Source organism: Borostomias antarcticus (assembly GCF_949987555.1).
Source record: "Borostomias antarcticus genome assembly, chromosome: 10".
In the NCBI taxonomy this organism is placed as follows: Eukaryota; Metazoa; Chordata; class Actinopteri; order Stomiiformes; family Stomiidae; genus Borostomias; species Borostomias antarcticus.
The window spans coordinates 17,016,315-17,032,400 of record NC_140243.1 but is presented as its reverse complement, the minus strand read 5'-3'; the positions used below and the strand labels follow the sequence as shown (position 1 = coordinate 17,032,400).

Sequence of the window (16,086 nt, the reverse complement as noted above, 5' to 3'; positions counted from 1 at the left end):
TAACCATGCGTGAACTACTCTTTCAAGTTTATTTATTTAAGAAACTCCACAATTTTCAAACGCAAAAATAAATGTTTATCAGACAAACTGTGAACAGATACCCCCTCCCAGTTCAGAACACTGACGGAAAAATACAAACGGCTCAAGAAGGTAATTACTGGTAATTACTCAACGTGCCAGTTATCAAAATAACAGGCTGACTTGCCATACTGTACATATTGTCTCATAGTGAAAGCAAGTGTCGTAGAGGCCATGTTGAATTATTCTCCAATGCTACAAAAAAGAGGAAAATACTTTTTCCCAAATCAGGTGAAAGGATTACCCTGAGATCACCATTTAATACCAATGTTAATGTTTGCCATTCAGCAGACAGGATATCAGAACAAGTTTGACTAATTGATGCACAAGAAACAGTGTTACCATGAGCAGATTAGATTTCTGGCATGAACAGATTAGAGTTCTGGCTTTTCCACAACAATGACATTAGAAATAAAAAACAAGGAAAAGACAGACAAAAAAAGTAGGTATTCAGAACATGCTGCAAACAAGGATGTGCTGCTAAACGTTGCGTTTCTGACTCTTAGTTGTTAATATGATGCATTTAGCCTGTGCGATTGTCATTTTTGTTTTGCCCGGTGGAGCAGTGCAATTCCAACATTGCAGCAGCAAAACAATCACACACACACTCTCACTCACTCACTCACTCCGATGATTCAGGGCAGTTTTGAGGATGCGGGAGTATGTCACTATAACCGATCTTTGTTTTCCTGGGAGGGGTCAGAGGGAGGCTGAGCGATGGTCAGGTGTCCAGTGGAGTGTAGAGAGACTGTCTGAGCCTGGGGCTGAGGGCCTGGTAATGTTTCATGACATTCCCAAGAGTTTATGATTTGGCAGCTTGGGTTAAAAATAGCACAGGGACATCAGTCGTTGATTAACGCGAGGATCATGCTGTGAAGAGAGCAGCATGTTAGACAAATGGGGACAAAAGATGACAGAGGTAGAATGACTTATTATTGTACACCATCAACACACTATCAACTTACTATTGGACACCATCAACACACTATCACCATCAACTTACTATTGGACACCATCAATACACTATCACCATCAACTTACTATTGGACACCATCAGCACACTATCACCATCAACTTACTATTGGACACCATCAACACACTATCACCATCAACTTACTATTGGACACCATCAACACACTATCACCATCAACTTATTATTGGACACCATCAACACACTATCACCATCAACTTATTATTGGACACTATCAAAACCTGGTCAATGTTTGGCATTATACTGTACACGCTCCAGTGTTACATCAAGTACTTCCTATTAACGCTTCTACATCAGAGGTTATATAAAGTGTCTCTCACCTGTACAGGTAGATGAAGAAGCAGAGCAGGTGGAAGCCCAGCTTGATCATGGCCTCCTTCATGTGAGACTTAAGCTGGCCACGGTTGTGGATCTCAGTGGGGTCAAACACACCCATGTTACCCAGGGGCACCTTCACAAACCTGTCAATCAAGAGGTCAGAGATCAGAGGAAAACAAACAGATAGACTGATGCAAAGTATGATGATGATAACGAACAAAATGATGAACACAATGCAGAAATATTATTCCCTTCACATCTTTGGCGCTTGTGTGCTTTTCCATGGCACGTAATTTTGTGTGGGAAGAGAATGCCCCAGTCCCAATGTCTAACCTTACGGACTCACAGAATTTAAGGCGCGTTCCCACTAAGTGTGTGATGGTTTAGGACAGACATTTTGAGCCCTTTTTGCCCCCTTTCCGTAAGTCTGCACTTCTGCAGACTTTGCCTAAGGGAATTACCCACAGCTCATATCGTTGTGATGTGAACTCGTGGTTACCTGAAGAACAGCCAATAATCTGCACAAGTAGCCTTATAATTATTTTGATTTCAATATTTTTACGTATAGTTTATCAACCCTATGGGTTTGTATAATTTGATTTGTTTGAAAATGTGTAGGCTATGGTTTTAAAATACATAGATTTCTGTTGCCATATATCATATGACTCCCCATACCGTTAAAAGTTGCATGACATTAATCATCCATCTCTGTGCAGTATTCTCTGAATACTCTGAGATTTCCAACATGAATATGGAAAGAGTTGTGACATGCAGAAATGCGTGTTGTTGAGTCATTCTGGAGTAAATAGATTCATCACAAACAATAATCACAGGCAGTAACGTAGTAAGTCGTATGTTTTGGCGTCAACATAACATGATGTCACAAGTGCTGTCCCATTCCCTTTTATACCATTTTGAGCCCTTGCAGCCTCTCACACTCAACCACTTTACCAGATGACGTCAATAAGTCTGTGAGGGTTCAGGGCTTGAGGGTTTAGTGGGGACATTGGGATTGTGCCAATAGCTGAACGGTGCTCACCTGAACACATTCCATGCTGCCACGGGCAGGTTGAGTAAGAAGACAAACCAGTGCATGGAGACGAGCATCAGCACTGTGGCCAGGGACTGACCAACCAGCTCTGGGACAACCCACTGCAGATACAATTACACAAGTGAATAATACAACTCCGTATGGACAGGTAAACCTGGACCAAAGGACAAACTACATGCAATAATCTCCTTGCAAACTAAATGCAAGAATCTCCTTTACTTACTTTGTTCAACTTCGAACAGCAGGCTCGTGCATTAATGTAGTCACATTCTAAGTCAGAGAGAGTGATTATCTATGGGTAACATTAAGGTATCAGTATATCCCAAAAAGGAGACAACTTATCAAGCAACCGCATGTAGCCTACGGATCTGCAAACGTCAATCTACTATCAGAACATTACCGTTCCAAGGAAGTCATAGATTAGGGGTTGTAGCTAGATGGGCTACAGCTACGGCCTGTGTAGAAGTCCCATGAATGCAGAGACCCTAACCCCAACCCATGGATGCCCCAACCCTATACCTAAGCTTTAACTTAAGCCTAAATGGACTCTGAGTTTATGGGAACTAGCTTTTACCGAGAATGGGCCTAGCTAGCCAACATTGAGGTAAGTTTTAGCTACATTGTGTGTGTTGTTGTCAACCGCAGGTCCCCAACAAGCATACAACACTCTGATAGTCACAGTGTGAAACAATGCTGTATTTGACAAGGCAGTTCCTAGGCTTGCTAGGGCGTTGCTACGACAGAAGCTGTCACTTGTTAGCTGGATAGCTGCAGTGATTGGTCCTGCATTCGATATTGTACACAGCTTGCTATCTTGCTAACGTTAGCTAGCATAGCAAGTAGTAGCGCACGCTGAGGAACACCCGAAGAGTACGAGCGCAATACATGAACCGCAGTGACTACATCAAAGGATAGGTTTCAGCTGGTTACATTCAAGAAAAGGATACAAAGTACACCGACAGAAAAATCAATGCGCAGCAGTCGACCAGCGACAGAATGAACACCGCCGCCTCCATGTTTCAGCTTCCGTATGTGATCTGCTGTCATTTCCGGTTAATTGGAATTTTGAAGAACTTTAAGGCAGATCGACGGCATTATACCGCCATCTAGCGTGCAATTACGTAATGGACATTATAGAAAATGCGTGCAACAGCTCTCTAAATGGATAAGTGGACTGTTGCTGCCTGGCAATAGGGGTAGTGAACTTACAAATAAAGAGCTAGGCCTATATTTATTATTATCAACTAATGAGAAATTATATAATATGTTGACCTTTAGTCTGGTGGAGGTATAAATCTGATCCCAGCCCCAAAACTGCTCCTACCCTTGATCCAGAAGTTTTGGCAAATTACAGGCCTACAGTATCTCCAGCCTGTCATTTCTCTCCAATATGTTAGAAAAAACGGTTGCAGCACCGCTCCATGAAAATCTCAATCTCAACAACATCTTTCAGAAGTTCCAGTCTGGTTTCCAGCTGACCCACAGCACTTAGGCACTATAGGGTAATGAAGGACCTTCTGATCATGCTGGCTCCCCCTGCCTCCTGATTCTTCTGGCCCTGAATGCAACGTTTGATGCAATCGACCATTACCCTCCTCGAATGCCTCCAAAACTCTTATCGGTCTCTCTGACCAAGCCCTGAAGTGGTTCCGCTCCTATTTGTCAGACAGGAAAGAATATGTCTCCCTTACGTCCGGGTCTCAGACATGCACAGTCACCTATATGTCTCTCAAGGATCAGTTCTTGACTTGGACTCATTATGTTCATCCTCTATATGTCCTTTAAAATGAAGTATTATTATTATTATTATTATTATTATTATTATTATTATTATTATTATTATTATTATTATTATTATTATTACTACCGTTGGGCTCTTGTGCAAGCTGCTTAACCTCCAACACCACTACAGGGGAACTAGTGGCCATGCCCCACCCATGTGTATCTGTTCCTTGGAACTGAGAGGACAGGAGAAATGCTCCACACCTTCACTTGATAAGTCTGTTGGTATTTCCCACAGTTTTCCTGTAGGCTAATAAAACATTCATTGTTGTATACCTGCTGGAATTGAACAAATAATTCTTGATAGCAATGTTTACCAACAGTTCAACCAATGAGTGAGCAGTATAGCTTCAACGTATTTACACACAGGAGGATTCATTTTCAAGGCAAGCCTGTCAAACCTGGAGGGGGGAAAACTAGATTGACTCTCAAAAGGATACAGTTTCAAACGGCAATAATGTATCAGGTCATGATACTCCTGTGTTTAAGCCTGGTCTCTGTAGGCATCCTGGGTGCTGATGTTCAGCTGGAAGCTGATGAAGCCATGGCCTTTGCTCTGAACTCATTCAACAACAAGTCCAACCAGGAGTTTCTCTACAAAGTTCTCTACTTCAAGTACGAACTAATTCAGGTGAGCTAACCACAATAGTTGTTCAGTTAGATTGAACAAAGCCCCCTGGGATTGTATGGTTGCAGTTATTGGTGGTGAAGTTGTTTTGGCCCTACTGACCGTTCTCTGGAGATACTGATTTCAGGTTATAGATCATAGCTCTGAGAATAATTACAGTCATGTTGTTGTTCCTATTGTTTTTCATGTATAGGTCGTGATTGGAAGGGAATTCATTTTGGATGCAAAGCTTGCCTTGACCAGTTGCAAGAAGGTGGTGCAGGATAATTGTACCATATTCAAGGTAGGCTATTCATGGTAGGGGCCAGAGGCTTGACAGACTTGTTTCAATAGTCGATGACGTAGTACTCACATTCTGTCTCTTCTTCGGTCTCACATAAAATAAACGTCTAATGTCTAAAATCTCTATATGAATAAACTTTGTTTAGCAAAAAACGGTGATACAAATGTGCAACTGAACTTTCTTTTTCAGACCCTGGAATGCCGCTTTGTGGTCTTGCAATACAGGGATATAAAGATCATGCTGCTGAATGTGTGCAATTCCTGAGTCATCAAATGTGTTCTGTGTTGATTATATCGGGCTATGAAGCATATCTCTGATAACCACGAATTCATGAAATAAATATAATGATGTCAAAATTGTCAGTCTCTGAGTCTGTGAATAGTTAATGAGAGAGAGAGAGAGAGAGTCACTGGGTTTCTGTTTTTGTCCATGATTCCAGCCTATCCTAAAATATACAGCTACACGAAAAGAGAGATCAGATAACCTAGCCTACTGATATTCGTATAGCCTATTGATTAGATATCTTATCAAACATCAAATAATGACCAATAAAGCTTTAGCCTATTTATATGCAAAGAGGGCCACCAAGAGTTCTGTTTTCGAACTGGCCTACACTAGTCCCGAGAGGATGTTGCATCCGGAGTGACATTCCATCCCATCACCGCATACATCATTGATCACAGAGGCGCATTGGGTGTCTCTCGCGCAGCGGCCATGATGGCGGCGCCCTGTGCGCAATTCGATGATGAGTGGCAGGATTTCAACGAATTCAAGACAATTTCAGACCAGGGGATACGGATAAACCGAGCGAAACTGACTGTCGATGAGGTGACGGGAATTTTAGAGGATCTCCCTGAATTTAACAATAGCTTTTCGGGTGAAGTTGGTAGTTTCAAGTCAATGGCAGATCTGGTTAACGGCTTTGATGAGAAGTTGACAATATGCTTCCAAAATTTCAACACTAATAGAGACAGCATTTATCCTCTACCTGTAAATCTCATCAGCGAGGATACAGTAATGGGGAGTGACGAGTAAGTATGAAATTCATGGATAGGCTAGGCTACTTGTGAAAAAGTTGCGTCTTTGTTTACACAAATGTTAACAAACCCAAGGCCTAGCCTATACAATTCTAATTTATCTCATTCTGCCGTTATCACATGCCAATGATGACAGTGAATGCGGAGATTATCAACGCGAAACATAGGCTGTTTTCTGCTAGGCTACATTGTTGACATGTTTGAGCTTATTGAATTACGAGTTGATAGTTAAAACAAATCCAATCTATGTTAGTGGTTATGCCATTTAGCAGGAAAAGGGAATTGGGTAGCATAGTCGCTTTTAGCAGCTCCATCTTGATGCTTACAATTAAATCCATGTCATGCTAATTTATATCTCTAAAGATTAAAGAAGTCCCTTTGAACCAGTAGAATGCGGTCAGCGTTCACGTCTCGCTTCAGTCCAGGTGTCTGAATATACCAAGTCTCTATAGATTTTATACTAGGACTTCCTCCCTATCTAACCCAATGCAACCTCGCCTACTCCTATGTATGCATACACTCTCATGTATGCATACACTGTATCAGATACATAACGCATTGTTTCCCTTTATACTATTTTGTGTACTTTTTTAGTACCACTACATTACATCTCAGTAATACCAGGGTAGCATGGCAATTACGATTAGTACAGTAGTTACCTGTGTAGTTACCAGAGTAATACCATGTTAATATCTACATTATTACCAAGAAATTACCAGTAAATACCAGGAGTTACTAGTAGTACTGTAGTTAGCTGTAGTTACTAGTGTTGTTGCAAGACCACCTAAACCGAGACCAAGTCATGACCAAGACCAGAGTGTATCGAGACCGAGACAAGAACAAAACTTTGAGGGGTTGAGACTTGAGTCAAGACCAAGACCGGTCTTGAGTACTGCAACACTAGTAGTTACCCCCCAATCCACCTGTGTAGTTACCGTCAATCCCTTCCTAGCATCCTATTTAAGCCTATAATTTACACTCCCACAGGATCTGGACTGCTCTGACGGATAACTATGGCTCTGTGATGCCAGTGGACTGGAAACAGTCTCGGACACGCTCCCTGCACCTCCCCACCCTCAACCTGGAAGTCAACCCAGTGAGTTTCTCTCCCTCTCTCTCATATTTCTCTCTCCCCTCCCCCTCGATGTCTGCTCATTTCTTATAATCTCCAATTCTAAATTGGTCGTACCAGGATTAAAGTCGTGGTTTAATCCCCCCCTCCCCCGCCTGTCTGTGTCAGAGGAGGCCTGCCATAGAGGCGGAGCTGTCCGATGACGAGGAGCTCAGGGAGCAAATGGACACGCACTCAATCATTGTCTCCAGCATCAACGACGAGCCCCTCTTCACCGCTGAGCAGGTACCGACCCCACGCGTTAGCTACGTGTTCTCCGCCTCGGCGGAGACCGAATTTGGCGGGAAGGCCCGTGCGCCGGTAGTTTGCGATTGTGTTCCACGCAGAGAGGCGGACTCAACAGAGGATTGCGTCAGCACGGGGTCCGGCCACTGATGCTATGCCGGGTTGTGGTTTGCGTCGTCGCAGGTTATTGAGGAGATTGAGGAGATGATGCAGGAGTCACCTGACCTGGAGGCGGAGCGGAACTGTTCTCAGTCAGACCTCAGCCTCGCCCAGTGCTGCACAGCCGGACAGAGCTACGAACAGCGTCAGTATTTACCAACCTCATCAGGATTTTGTGTGTGTGTGTGTGTGTGAGTGAGTGAGTGAGTGAGTGAGTGAGTGAGTGAGAGTGGGTCTGTATGTTTCAGTGTGTGTGTGTGTGTGTGTGTGTGTGTGTGTGTGTGTGTGTGTGTGTGTGTGCGCGTGAGGAGAAAGATAAATAAGAAAAATGGGGCGTGAGTGGTTGACACATTTGTTACCACTTTGTTGTTGGTAAATGTTTGTATGTGTGTGTGTGTGCGTGTGTGTGTGTTTGCGTGCGTTCCTGTACAGGGGTTAGGACGCTGTGTGTTGCTGAGCTGAACGAGCTCCTGGAGGAGGTGGAGACGACGATCAGGAGCCTCTCTGAGGAGCTGGTCCAGAACCTGGCGCTGCGCGACGAGCTGGACTTTGAGAAGGAGGTGAAGAACAGCTTCATCTCCGTACTGATAGACGTGCAGAACCGGCAGAAGGAACACCGCGAGCTGATGAGGAAGAGGAGGAAGACGAAGGGCAGGGCAGGGTCGATGCCGGGCCGGGCGGAGAGATTCGGATCGGTAAGCCGTCATGTGTGTCGTGGTTTGTGTGGTCTTGTCCGTACCGACTATGAATGCAACCTCTTTACACCCTTACCCCTTTCACTGTCTACAATTCTTGTTAGAATTGTTAGGCTGCTATTCTTCAAATGTGGTGCTTTTAATATCCTTCTCTCTCTCTCTCTCTCTCTCTCTCTGTATATATATACTGTATATATATATATATAATCCACTGGTTTCCTGCTTGTTAGCCCCTCATCTCCTGTCTTTCTGTTTCACTTCCTTCCTCTTTAGCGCTTCAGCATGGAGGGGCTCTCCACTGCCATTCAAAATGGCTTCCGACAAACTTTTAGGAGTGGGGGCAGTGAGAGACAGGTTCTTTTTTCTCTTTCTCTCTCTATCTTATTCACCCTCACTTGGTGCAATAACTTGGTTTGTGTGACAGTGTATATCCAACTATCGCCTCTGTCCGAAATTGTCACTTTCTCTTATAGAGACACACCAACTTCATGATGTATGATAATGCACCAACATGGATCAACTCTTCTTTTTTGAAATCTTGCCAGAATCTTAAGTCTTTAGAATGAGCAAATTAAATGATTTCTCCTCAGATTCAGCAATTGAACAAAACTATTTTATGCGCTCTTTCCTTCTGGACCCTTAGTATTTGACCACAGTCATCCCCTATGAAAAGAAAGGAGTTCCCCCATCTGTGGAAGACCTTCAGACTCTCACCAAGAGTGAGTGTCACCTATAAACTGTTTTATCTGTTTAACTATTTCATGTTTTATCCCTGATATCTACATTGTGTTGTTTGGAGGGGAGTTGATTGTGCATGACATTTCTTTGTTGGGGTTGTGTGTCTTTGTACTGTAGTTCTACATGCCATGAAGGATGACAGTGACAAGGTGCCCAGTCTCCTGACAGACTATATTCTCAAAGGTGAATATAAACTACATGTTTATGTTCAGTGTTACAGCTATTAGACTGGAGAGGGAACACTTTACTGAGTTAGTTAATTTCAGGTAGTTAAGAGGTTGATGTTCCTAGATATGTTATTGATCAGGACCGCATTTGTTGAAACAGAGTTTAAAATAATCATTTTCACCACAATCATAACCAGGTTGTCTTGTCTTTGCTTTGTCTGCTACAATATATTTTGTCTTCCTTTCTTCCTTTATTTTCCTTTTCCTTATCATTTTTCAACTTCTCGCTGTTTTGTACTTACTAGCTCTGATGTGAAAGTGATGGAGAGAGAGAGGTTTGTGACACACTCACAAGTTGTGTTGTGCACTATGTAGCAGTGTACTTCCCTTTACGTTGGGAGGGCGCCCTCTCCTGTCCCCTGAGCAGTAGTGTAACCCTACCCTGCTCTCACCTCCTCACCCCTTCTTCACTGTCTCCCTGCTGCTGTTAGGGTGTCGTATATTCTGCGCTGATCTCCTTTATGTGTTTAAGTCACAAAGAAAGACTTCAACTTTAACTTGGCTCTGTAACCTAACCTCCCACATTCCCAAGTACCCGCCCCCAATGGACTCCCCTAAAGCCGTGCAGTGAACAGTACTCTCACACCCCAGCAATGCATTTTTCCTCATTTTGGCTCGCTCAAAAGTATTATGCTAATAATACTTATGGTTAATATGGTTGTGGTTAAAGGTGTGTCTTGTTTTGATTGTGGCTCAAAGTGTGTATTGTTTTGTGTGGCTGACCGTTGAGTAATGTGTTGCCCAGATCTGTCCACAAGTAGGCATACGTGACACATCTCTACTGTCTCTCCTTATGGTAGAACGTTACCCAGGGCCGTTATTCTGTAGGTCCAGCCTTGCTGATTTATATGACTTTGTTTTCCACAGTGCTTTGCCCAACATAGACCATAGACTGATGATGCATCAGCAAGCAACATGAAGAGGAAATCGTATTTTAAAAACATAAGCACACTTAATTTATTTGACTTTTTAATGCGTGCTATTTAACTGCTGCTCCGTTTTGAGTTTTTATGTCATTCTGTATGGTTATCTAAGCATGGTGATCTCACAAACCCTGGTTTGATCTATTTCAATTGTTTGGCATTTCAGTGTTTTACTTTTATTGCAGTGAGAGTGGAAATCTGTACCGTAAAGTCATATGAGAAAGATCGTCTAAACAAGTAGGTGATTTTGACAGCCTATTGTATTCGCGGCTTGTGAGCCCTACTGACAGACTTCAAAGTAGGAGATCAAAATGAGGGATATCAGAGCAGTAGACGTGTAAAAAGTAAACCTTGAAGTGTTTAATGAAGTATAACTTACTAAATGCTAATGTTGCTCTTGTGAACACAAACTCCCATGTGACGCTGCACTAGAGAGTAATACCTCATTACTCAAGGTCATCTTAGTGTTACATTGCAATAGCATCAACACCTCATGGAGAGGAAAGTATTTACTGTATGTCAATGGAAACGTCCGAACTGTAGCAAAACACTGATAACTAACTATGCATTTGAATGAAGTATGATGTTATGGCCCGTACACTGTCTCCAGCTCTCAGTGGTGCCGTGTGAAACAGATCCCAGCCCATACCTGCCCAGCCCACAGCTGGTGCTCACACAGTATAGGCAATATCCTATTTCTGTTTACAAGAAATCAAGCTGCCTTCTTCTTTGCCTCAATTTTTGTATATTGTAAATTATTTATTTTCAATTAAATGTTATACTGAGCGACTTATATTCTAAACTTTGCGTATTTTGTAAATATTTCATTTTAAATAAATTGGCAGAATCAAGGTTTAAAGCCAAATTGTGTCTGTTTTCTCATTCAGTTTTCACTTGTTGCACTTTCATTAGCTGTTAGGGTTAGGGCATATTCTAGCCTATATATATATATTGCTCTTTGTGAGCAACAGGGAACAATTTTATATGTATTGAGTAATCTTAGGCAGTGCAGCTTGCCCGTGACCTTTCCTGGGCTTGCACAATCTTAGGTTTTTGGGAAGTTGTTTGTTTGTTTGATGTTTTCATAAGATGGCGGTCAGCTGTTCTCCATTTGCTTAGTTCTTTGAGAGTCGCTTTCTCGCAATAACTTCTCTGTTTCGAGTTTACTACATGTAGGTTCCTCACTTTCCATACTGGAAGATCTGTTCTACATTGGAAACAAAACCTTCTCCCTGTTTGTTTTGCAGCATACTACAGTAAATGCAAGTATCAGTATAGTGAAAAAGATGTCTCTGTGTCAGGATAATTGAGGTTTAATGATTTAGACTAGTTTTCCCATACAACTTCCCATGTAACTTCTCTCCACTATTGAATTTGAGTTTATAATCACATCATTTTCCCCTGTACATGTGAATATCATGATAAAGGAAAAATAAATAAAGGAAAAATCCCAAATAAATAAAGGAAAAATCCCTGAGATAATATATGTTGAGTACAAGATGGAGCTCAACAAACAAACAACAAATAAGCACAGATACCATTGATTCATGATTTAAGGTCTGCCGCGCAGCTTACTGAGAGGAACCAGATGTTCTGGGAGTTCCCAAACCGTATCCAACCTCTGGACTGAAGATTAACAAATTAAACACAGACCCTCTGGACTCCAGCCAAGAACACAGTAGAACTTGTGGTCTGCGTCAATTAGCATAATTAGCCATTACAACCAATAGGCTACATGTTTGTGATACACAGTTTCTGTACATTACTACTGGTATATGTAATCAGTCAAAGGGGTAAAGGCATATTTTATTATCTAGGAAAAGTGAAAAACGTATTATGAATTACTGGTAGATAAATACAACTTTAATGTGCACTATTGCGGGGGTAATTAATGAAACCAAACACGGACAGTAGTCTACAAAAAATAGTAGCCTATGTGCAGGTGACTTGAAAGAACACCAGCTGGATATAATATCACGCGTGCTTCCACATAAATAAACATGTGCACTGAACGCTCGTAACACCACCAGTGATCGCCTCCGGGGGAAGAGAAGAATACAAATGCCATGTTAAACATCTGTAAAACATTTGTTCTCAGAGACATGATTTCTGCACTTCATCCCAGACAGGCCGTTGATTCAAGTGCGTAAAATACGCGCAGCCAGCTGACATTGTCTCCATCGTGCTGCGCGGCCAGTGGTATTTCGAACTAGAAATTTCTCCCCTCTTGTTGTGGAAATATACTCGGTGAATTAACTGCGAGTGGATACCCTTGCTATTATGGACAAACGACTTGCGCGTTTATTCCTGTGCGTTCTCCTTTTGGGGCATTCCTCGTTCCAGCAAACCTCCTCGAAGAAAAAGGGCGAAAAGAAAGGTGGGTGCTGGCGTTTTAAGCACACAGTATGAATGGTGCATGTTACATAGGTATGAGTGCCGTCACACCTCTGAAGAATACAATAATTCTGGCTCTGATGTATGGCACTATCTCCCATTGAATCAATAGATGCGCATAATGCTGCTATTGAGGAGCTGAAGAAACAGATTGATGAAATTGTGCTGGAACTGAACGTGTTGAAAGAGCAACAGGCCTTACAAAGTGGTAAGTTGGAAACTTAAATTAATATCTGACAAAAAAAACAGAGGTCCACAGTCAAGTTGGGCGCTCACAGACATCTGAAGAACATAATTAGTCACTCTTGGTCTTGTTACTACTTTCTGGGATAGCAGTTCTTGGGGCAGAGAGTGAGTCCCATCTCCCATGGCAGAAATCTCAGAAATATGTTTTACATTAGTCAAGGGGAAGTTATTATCAACGCGTGAAGGACTGGTGGACACACTGAATGATTTAACACATAATGCAATTTGGAAAGTAACTGAGGGAATGTAAAAGTATATATATATATATAAAATAAAAACTATTTTCACAATAGCAAATAATATTGTAACCTATGGAGTAAAATAGTAAAATCCCTGCAACTAAACGAGTTACGCTATCCTAAATGTAGGCTACTCAAAGTCTGTGAATGTGTGGAACAACAAAACCTTAACGTACAAATGCATTACTTTCCTCCAGTTTGTCTGAAAGGCACCAAGATCATTGGCAAGTGTTTTTTGGCTGATCCAGTGAAGAAGACCCACCATGCAGCCAGCGATGACTGCATAGCTAAAGGCGGCACCATCAGCACGCCTCTAACCGGCGAGCAGAACGACCAGCTGTATGACTACGTGCGCCAGAGCATCGGCCCCGAGGAGCACATCTGGCTGGGCATCAACGACATGATCACAGAGGGGGACTGGGTCGACCAGTCAGGGAGCAACGTGCGCTTTAAGAACTGGGAGACTGAGATCACCAAGCAGCCCGACGGAGGGCGTGGCCAGAACTGTGCCATCCTCTCCAGCACGGCCAATGGAAAGTGGTTTGACGAGAGTTGCCGTGCTGAGAAGGCCTCTGTCTGCGAGTTCAACATCGTGTAGGGCCTCCACAGCTATTGCTCTATTGTGTCTGCCTATACTATATTTCAGTGCATTTACATGAGCAATCAAAGTCATAAATACTGCTGAGAGAATAGCATGAGAGCTTACACATTATGTGCTTCACTGCATTATGTGCTGCATGAACTTAGCCTAAGCTGTTTGTAAACAATTATCTTCTGTTGTGCTTTTTTGTAAAGACTACATCCAGATTGTGGTTTGGAATGGGATTGAAGTAGAGAGATAGCAATCTTACATTAAATATTTTACATTAAAATTCATAGATATGACCTTGTACACATAACACGGTGCTTGCTCTCAGACTGATGGGGTATGAGGAAACACTATTTGATGGCTTTTTTTCTATTTGTTTATTTTCTAACAAGAATTCTGGCCTGACAAGAAAAATCCTCTGCTGATCTATGTAATAAAACATTTAAGAGGTTCAAGGTTTCCATCTTATTCTGCCAGCTGGGCTCTGGTACAGGCTGATTTCAGTATCAGTATTTTATTCATTTTCATGAGCTGAGGAGTTCTGATGAATAGTTTTTTTAGTATCATCCATTAGACCTCATCCTCCTCCTTGCATACATCTACAGTCTTGACTGCCAGCCTAAGATCTATCAATTTTTAGCATGTGACTTGTTCGGTTGGTTAATGAACGACTGATTAAAGTTACATGAGGTACTAGCCAATTACAACAAACTGTAATAAACATTCCCTTTTTGTTGGTGGGGTAGACCTAGCCTCGCGTCACCAGGTTCTCCTCGGGGGAGCAGAGCCTGATTTCCATCCACTGGCAGATTCAGATCCAGTCTAGAGCCCACCTACTCCGTTGCATCCGATATTTTGCATCTGGTTTTGTATTATGGTTGCATCCGGTTTGTCTCTACGAGAGAATAAAACCTGTATGGACATACCAATGAAAGTATTCCAAGTAGTACTCCCAGATACATCTTTGAAGCCTCTACAGTGGTTTTGCATCAGAAATTGAATTTACCGTTTCCATAACCGCTGATTCCTGGTGCATCCGGCTAAAACAGTACATCCATATATGTGTGCAGCCTCACCTTAGACCTGGATGTAAAAAGCAAAGTGAATATCCCCAGACTAGGGTAGACCAGTCCAGTCTGTCAGGCAAAGAGTACAGAAAACACACAACTTTATATATAACTTTAGGGGCAATTCATAACACAGTTTGATCGTAGGCCATGGAAGAACTCGGGGCAGTGGTGCAGTCAGGCTAGCTACAATAAACTCCATTAGGCTACGTGGTGAGGCTCATCAGTCCACAACATGCCATTCAAATGAGGTTCATGATCAACCGAGCCACAACATGCAAGAGCCAAAGGACTCACAGACTCGCTGGTGCCAGTGGCATGGTGACACACACACACACGCTGATTCAGGCAGACGCTTGTGCAATAGACTAGGGCCAACTCCAGGACTGTGTGAGAAAACACTTTTTACTATCCTTCCTGATCATATCGTCCCCACAACATTGCCCCTTATCGGTCCAAACCTCCAACTACTGTTGCTAAAAGCCACTTAAACAAATAACAAGCAATAAGACTAGGCTAAGACAAACATGAAATGTGAATGTGATTAAAAAGGCACATAACTTGGCTGAGTTTCCAAGAACCCGCCTTGCTACACCACCTATCCTATGACACACTGGAATAACTACACCACCAGGGATCTGCTAGACCACCAGGGATTGACCAGAACATCAGGGATCTAATAGAATACCAGAGATCCACCACTAGACCACCAGTGGCACACTACTCCACAGGGATCCACTAGACCACCAGGAATCCACTAGAACACCAGAGACCCCACTAGAGCACCAGGAATCCACTAGATCACCAGAGACCCCACTAGACCACCAGGAATCCACTAGATCACCAGAGACCCCACTAGACCACCAGGAATCCACTAGATCACCAGAGACCCCACTAGACCACCAGGAATCCACTAGAACACCAGAGACCCCACTAGACCACCAGGAATCCACTAGAACACCAGAGACCCCACTAGACCACCAGGAATCCACTAGAACACCAGAGACCCCACTAGACCACCAGGAATCCACTAGAACACCAGAGACCCCACTAGACCACCAGGAATCCACTAGAACACCAGAGACCCCACTAGAGCACCAGGAATCCACTAGATCACCAGAGACCCCACTAGAGCACCAGGAATCCACTAGAACACCAGAGACCCCACTAGAGCACCAGGAATCCACTAGAGCGGTGGTTCTCAACCTTTTTTGAGCTCTGGACCCCTGGCATATTTTGAAAAAAATCTAAGGACCCCCCACCCCTAGCCTGGGTCCAGACTTT

At 42.8% G+C, this 16,086-nt stretch overlaps 3 protein-coding genes across 3 annotated transcripts; 2 read left to right on the top strand and 1 right to left on the bottom strand.

Moving 5' to 3' along the window:
* Positions 1–107: 107 nt before the first annotated feature.
* On the bottom strand, positions 108–3,470 carry cnih4 (cornichon family member 4). Its single transcript, XM_084445123.1, has 5 exons — positions 3,386–3,470; positions 2,662–2,730; positions 2,427–2,539; positions 1,390–1,530; positions 108–948 (listed from the first exon to the last, which is right to left on the bottom strand). Exons 1-5 carry the CDS (start codon positions 3,452–3,454, stop codon positions 921–923), a joined length of 420 nt encoding a protein of 139 aa, XP_084301249.1. The 5' UTR covers positions 3,455–3,470; the 3' UTR covers positions 108–920.
* Positions 3,471–4,677: 1,207 nt separating this feature from the next.
* On the top strand, positions 4,678–9,854 carry LOC311314210 (fasciculation and elongation protein zeta-2-like; the record flags this gene model as incomplete). Its single annotated transcript, XM_084444547.1, has 9 exons — positions 4,678–4,835; positions 7,156–7,264; positions 7,409–7,525; positions 7,709–7,829; positions 8,117–8,379; positions 8,653–8,733; positions 9,023–9,098; positions 9,235–9,300; positions 9,817–9,854. The coding sequence occupies 9 exons, from the start codon at positions 4,678–4,680 to the stop codon at positions 9,852–9,854; spliced, it is 1,029 nt and encodes a 342-aa protein (XP_084300673.1).
* Positions 9,855–12,547: 2,693 nt separating this feature from the next.
* clec3ba (C-type lectin domain family 3, member Ba) lies at positions 12,548–13,744 on the top strand (the record flags this gene model as incomplete). The annotated part of the gene is made up of 3 exons (XM_084444147.1): positions 12,548–12,644; positions 12,774–12,869; positions 13,344–13,744. The coding sequence occupies 3 exons, from the start codon at positions 12,548–12,550 to the stop codon at positions 13,742–13,744; spliced, it is 594 nt and encodes a 197-aa protein (XP_084300273.1).
* Between the last annotated feature and the right edge of the window lie 2,342 nt (positions 13,745–16,086).

What these genes read in the sequence shown, in the direction of transcription:
- cnih4 (XM_084445123.1), bottom strand. Translation starts at nt 3,454, where the DNA reads ATGGAGGCGGCGGTGTTCATTCTGTCGCTGGTCGACTGCTGCGCATTG. An exon ending in TTTTTCTGTCGGTGTACTTT is followed by an intron (nt 2,731 to 3,385) that starts GTATCCTTTTCT and finishes TGTTACCCATAG; the next exon opens with ATAATCACTCTCTCTGACTT. An exon ending in TTCTTCATCTACCTGTACAG is followed by an intron (nt 949 to 1,389) that starts GTGAGAGACACT and finishes CTCTCTTCACAG; the next exon opens with CATGATCCTCGCGTTAATCA.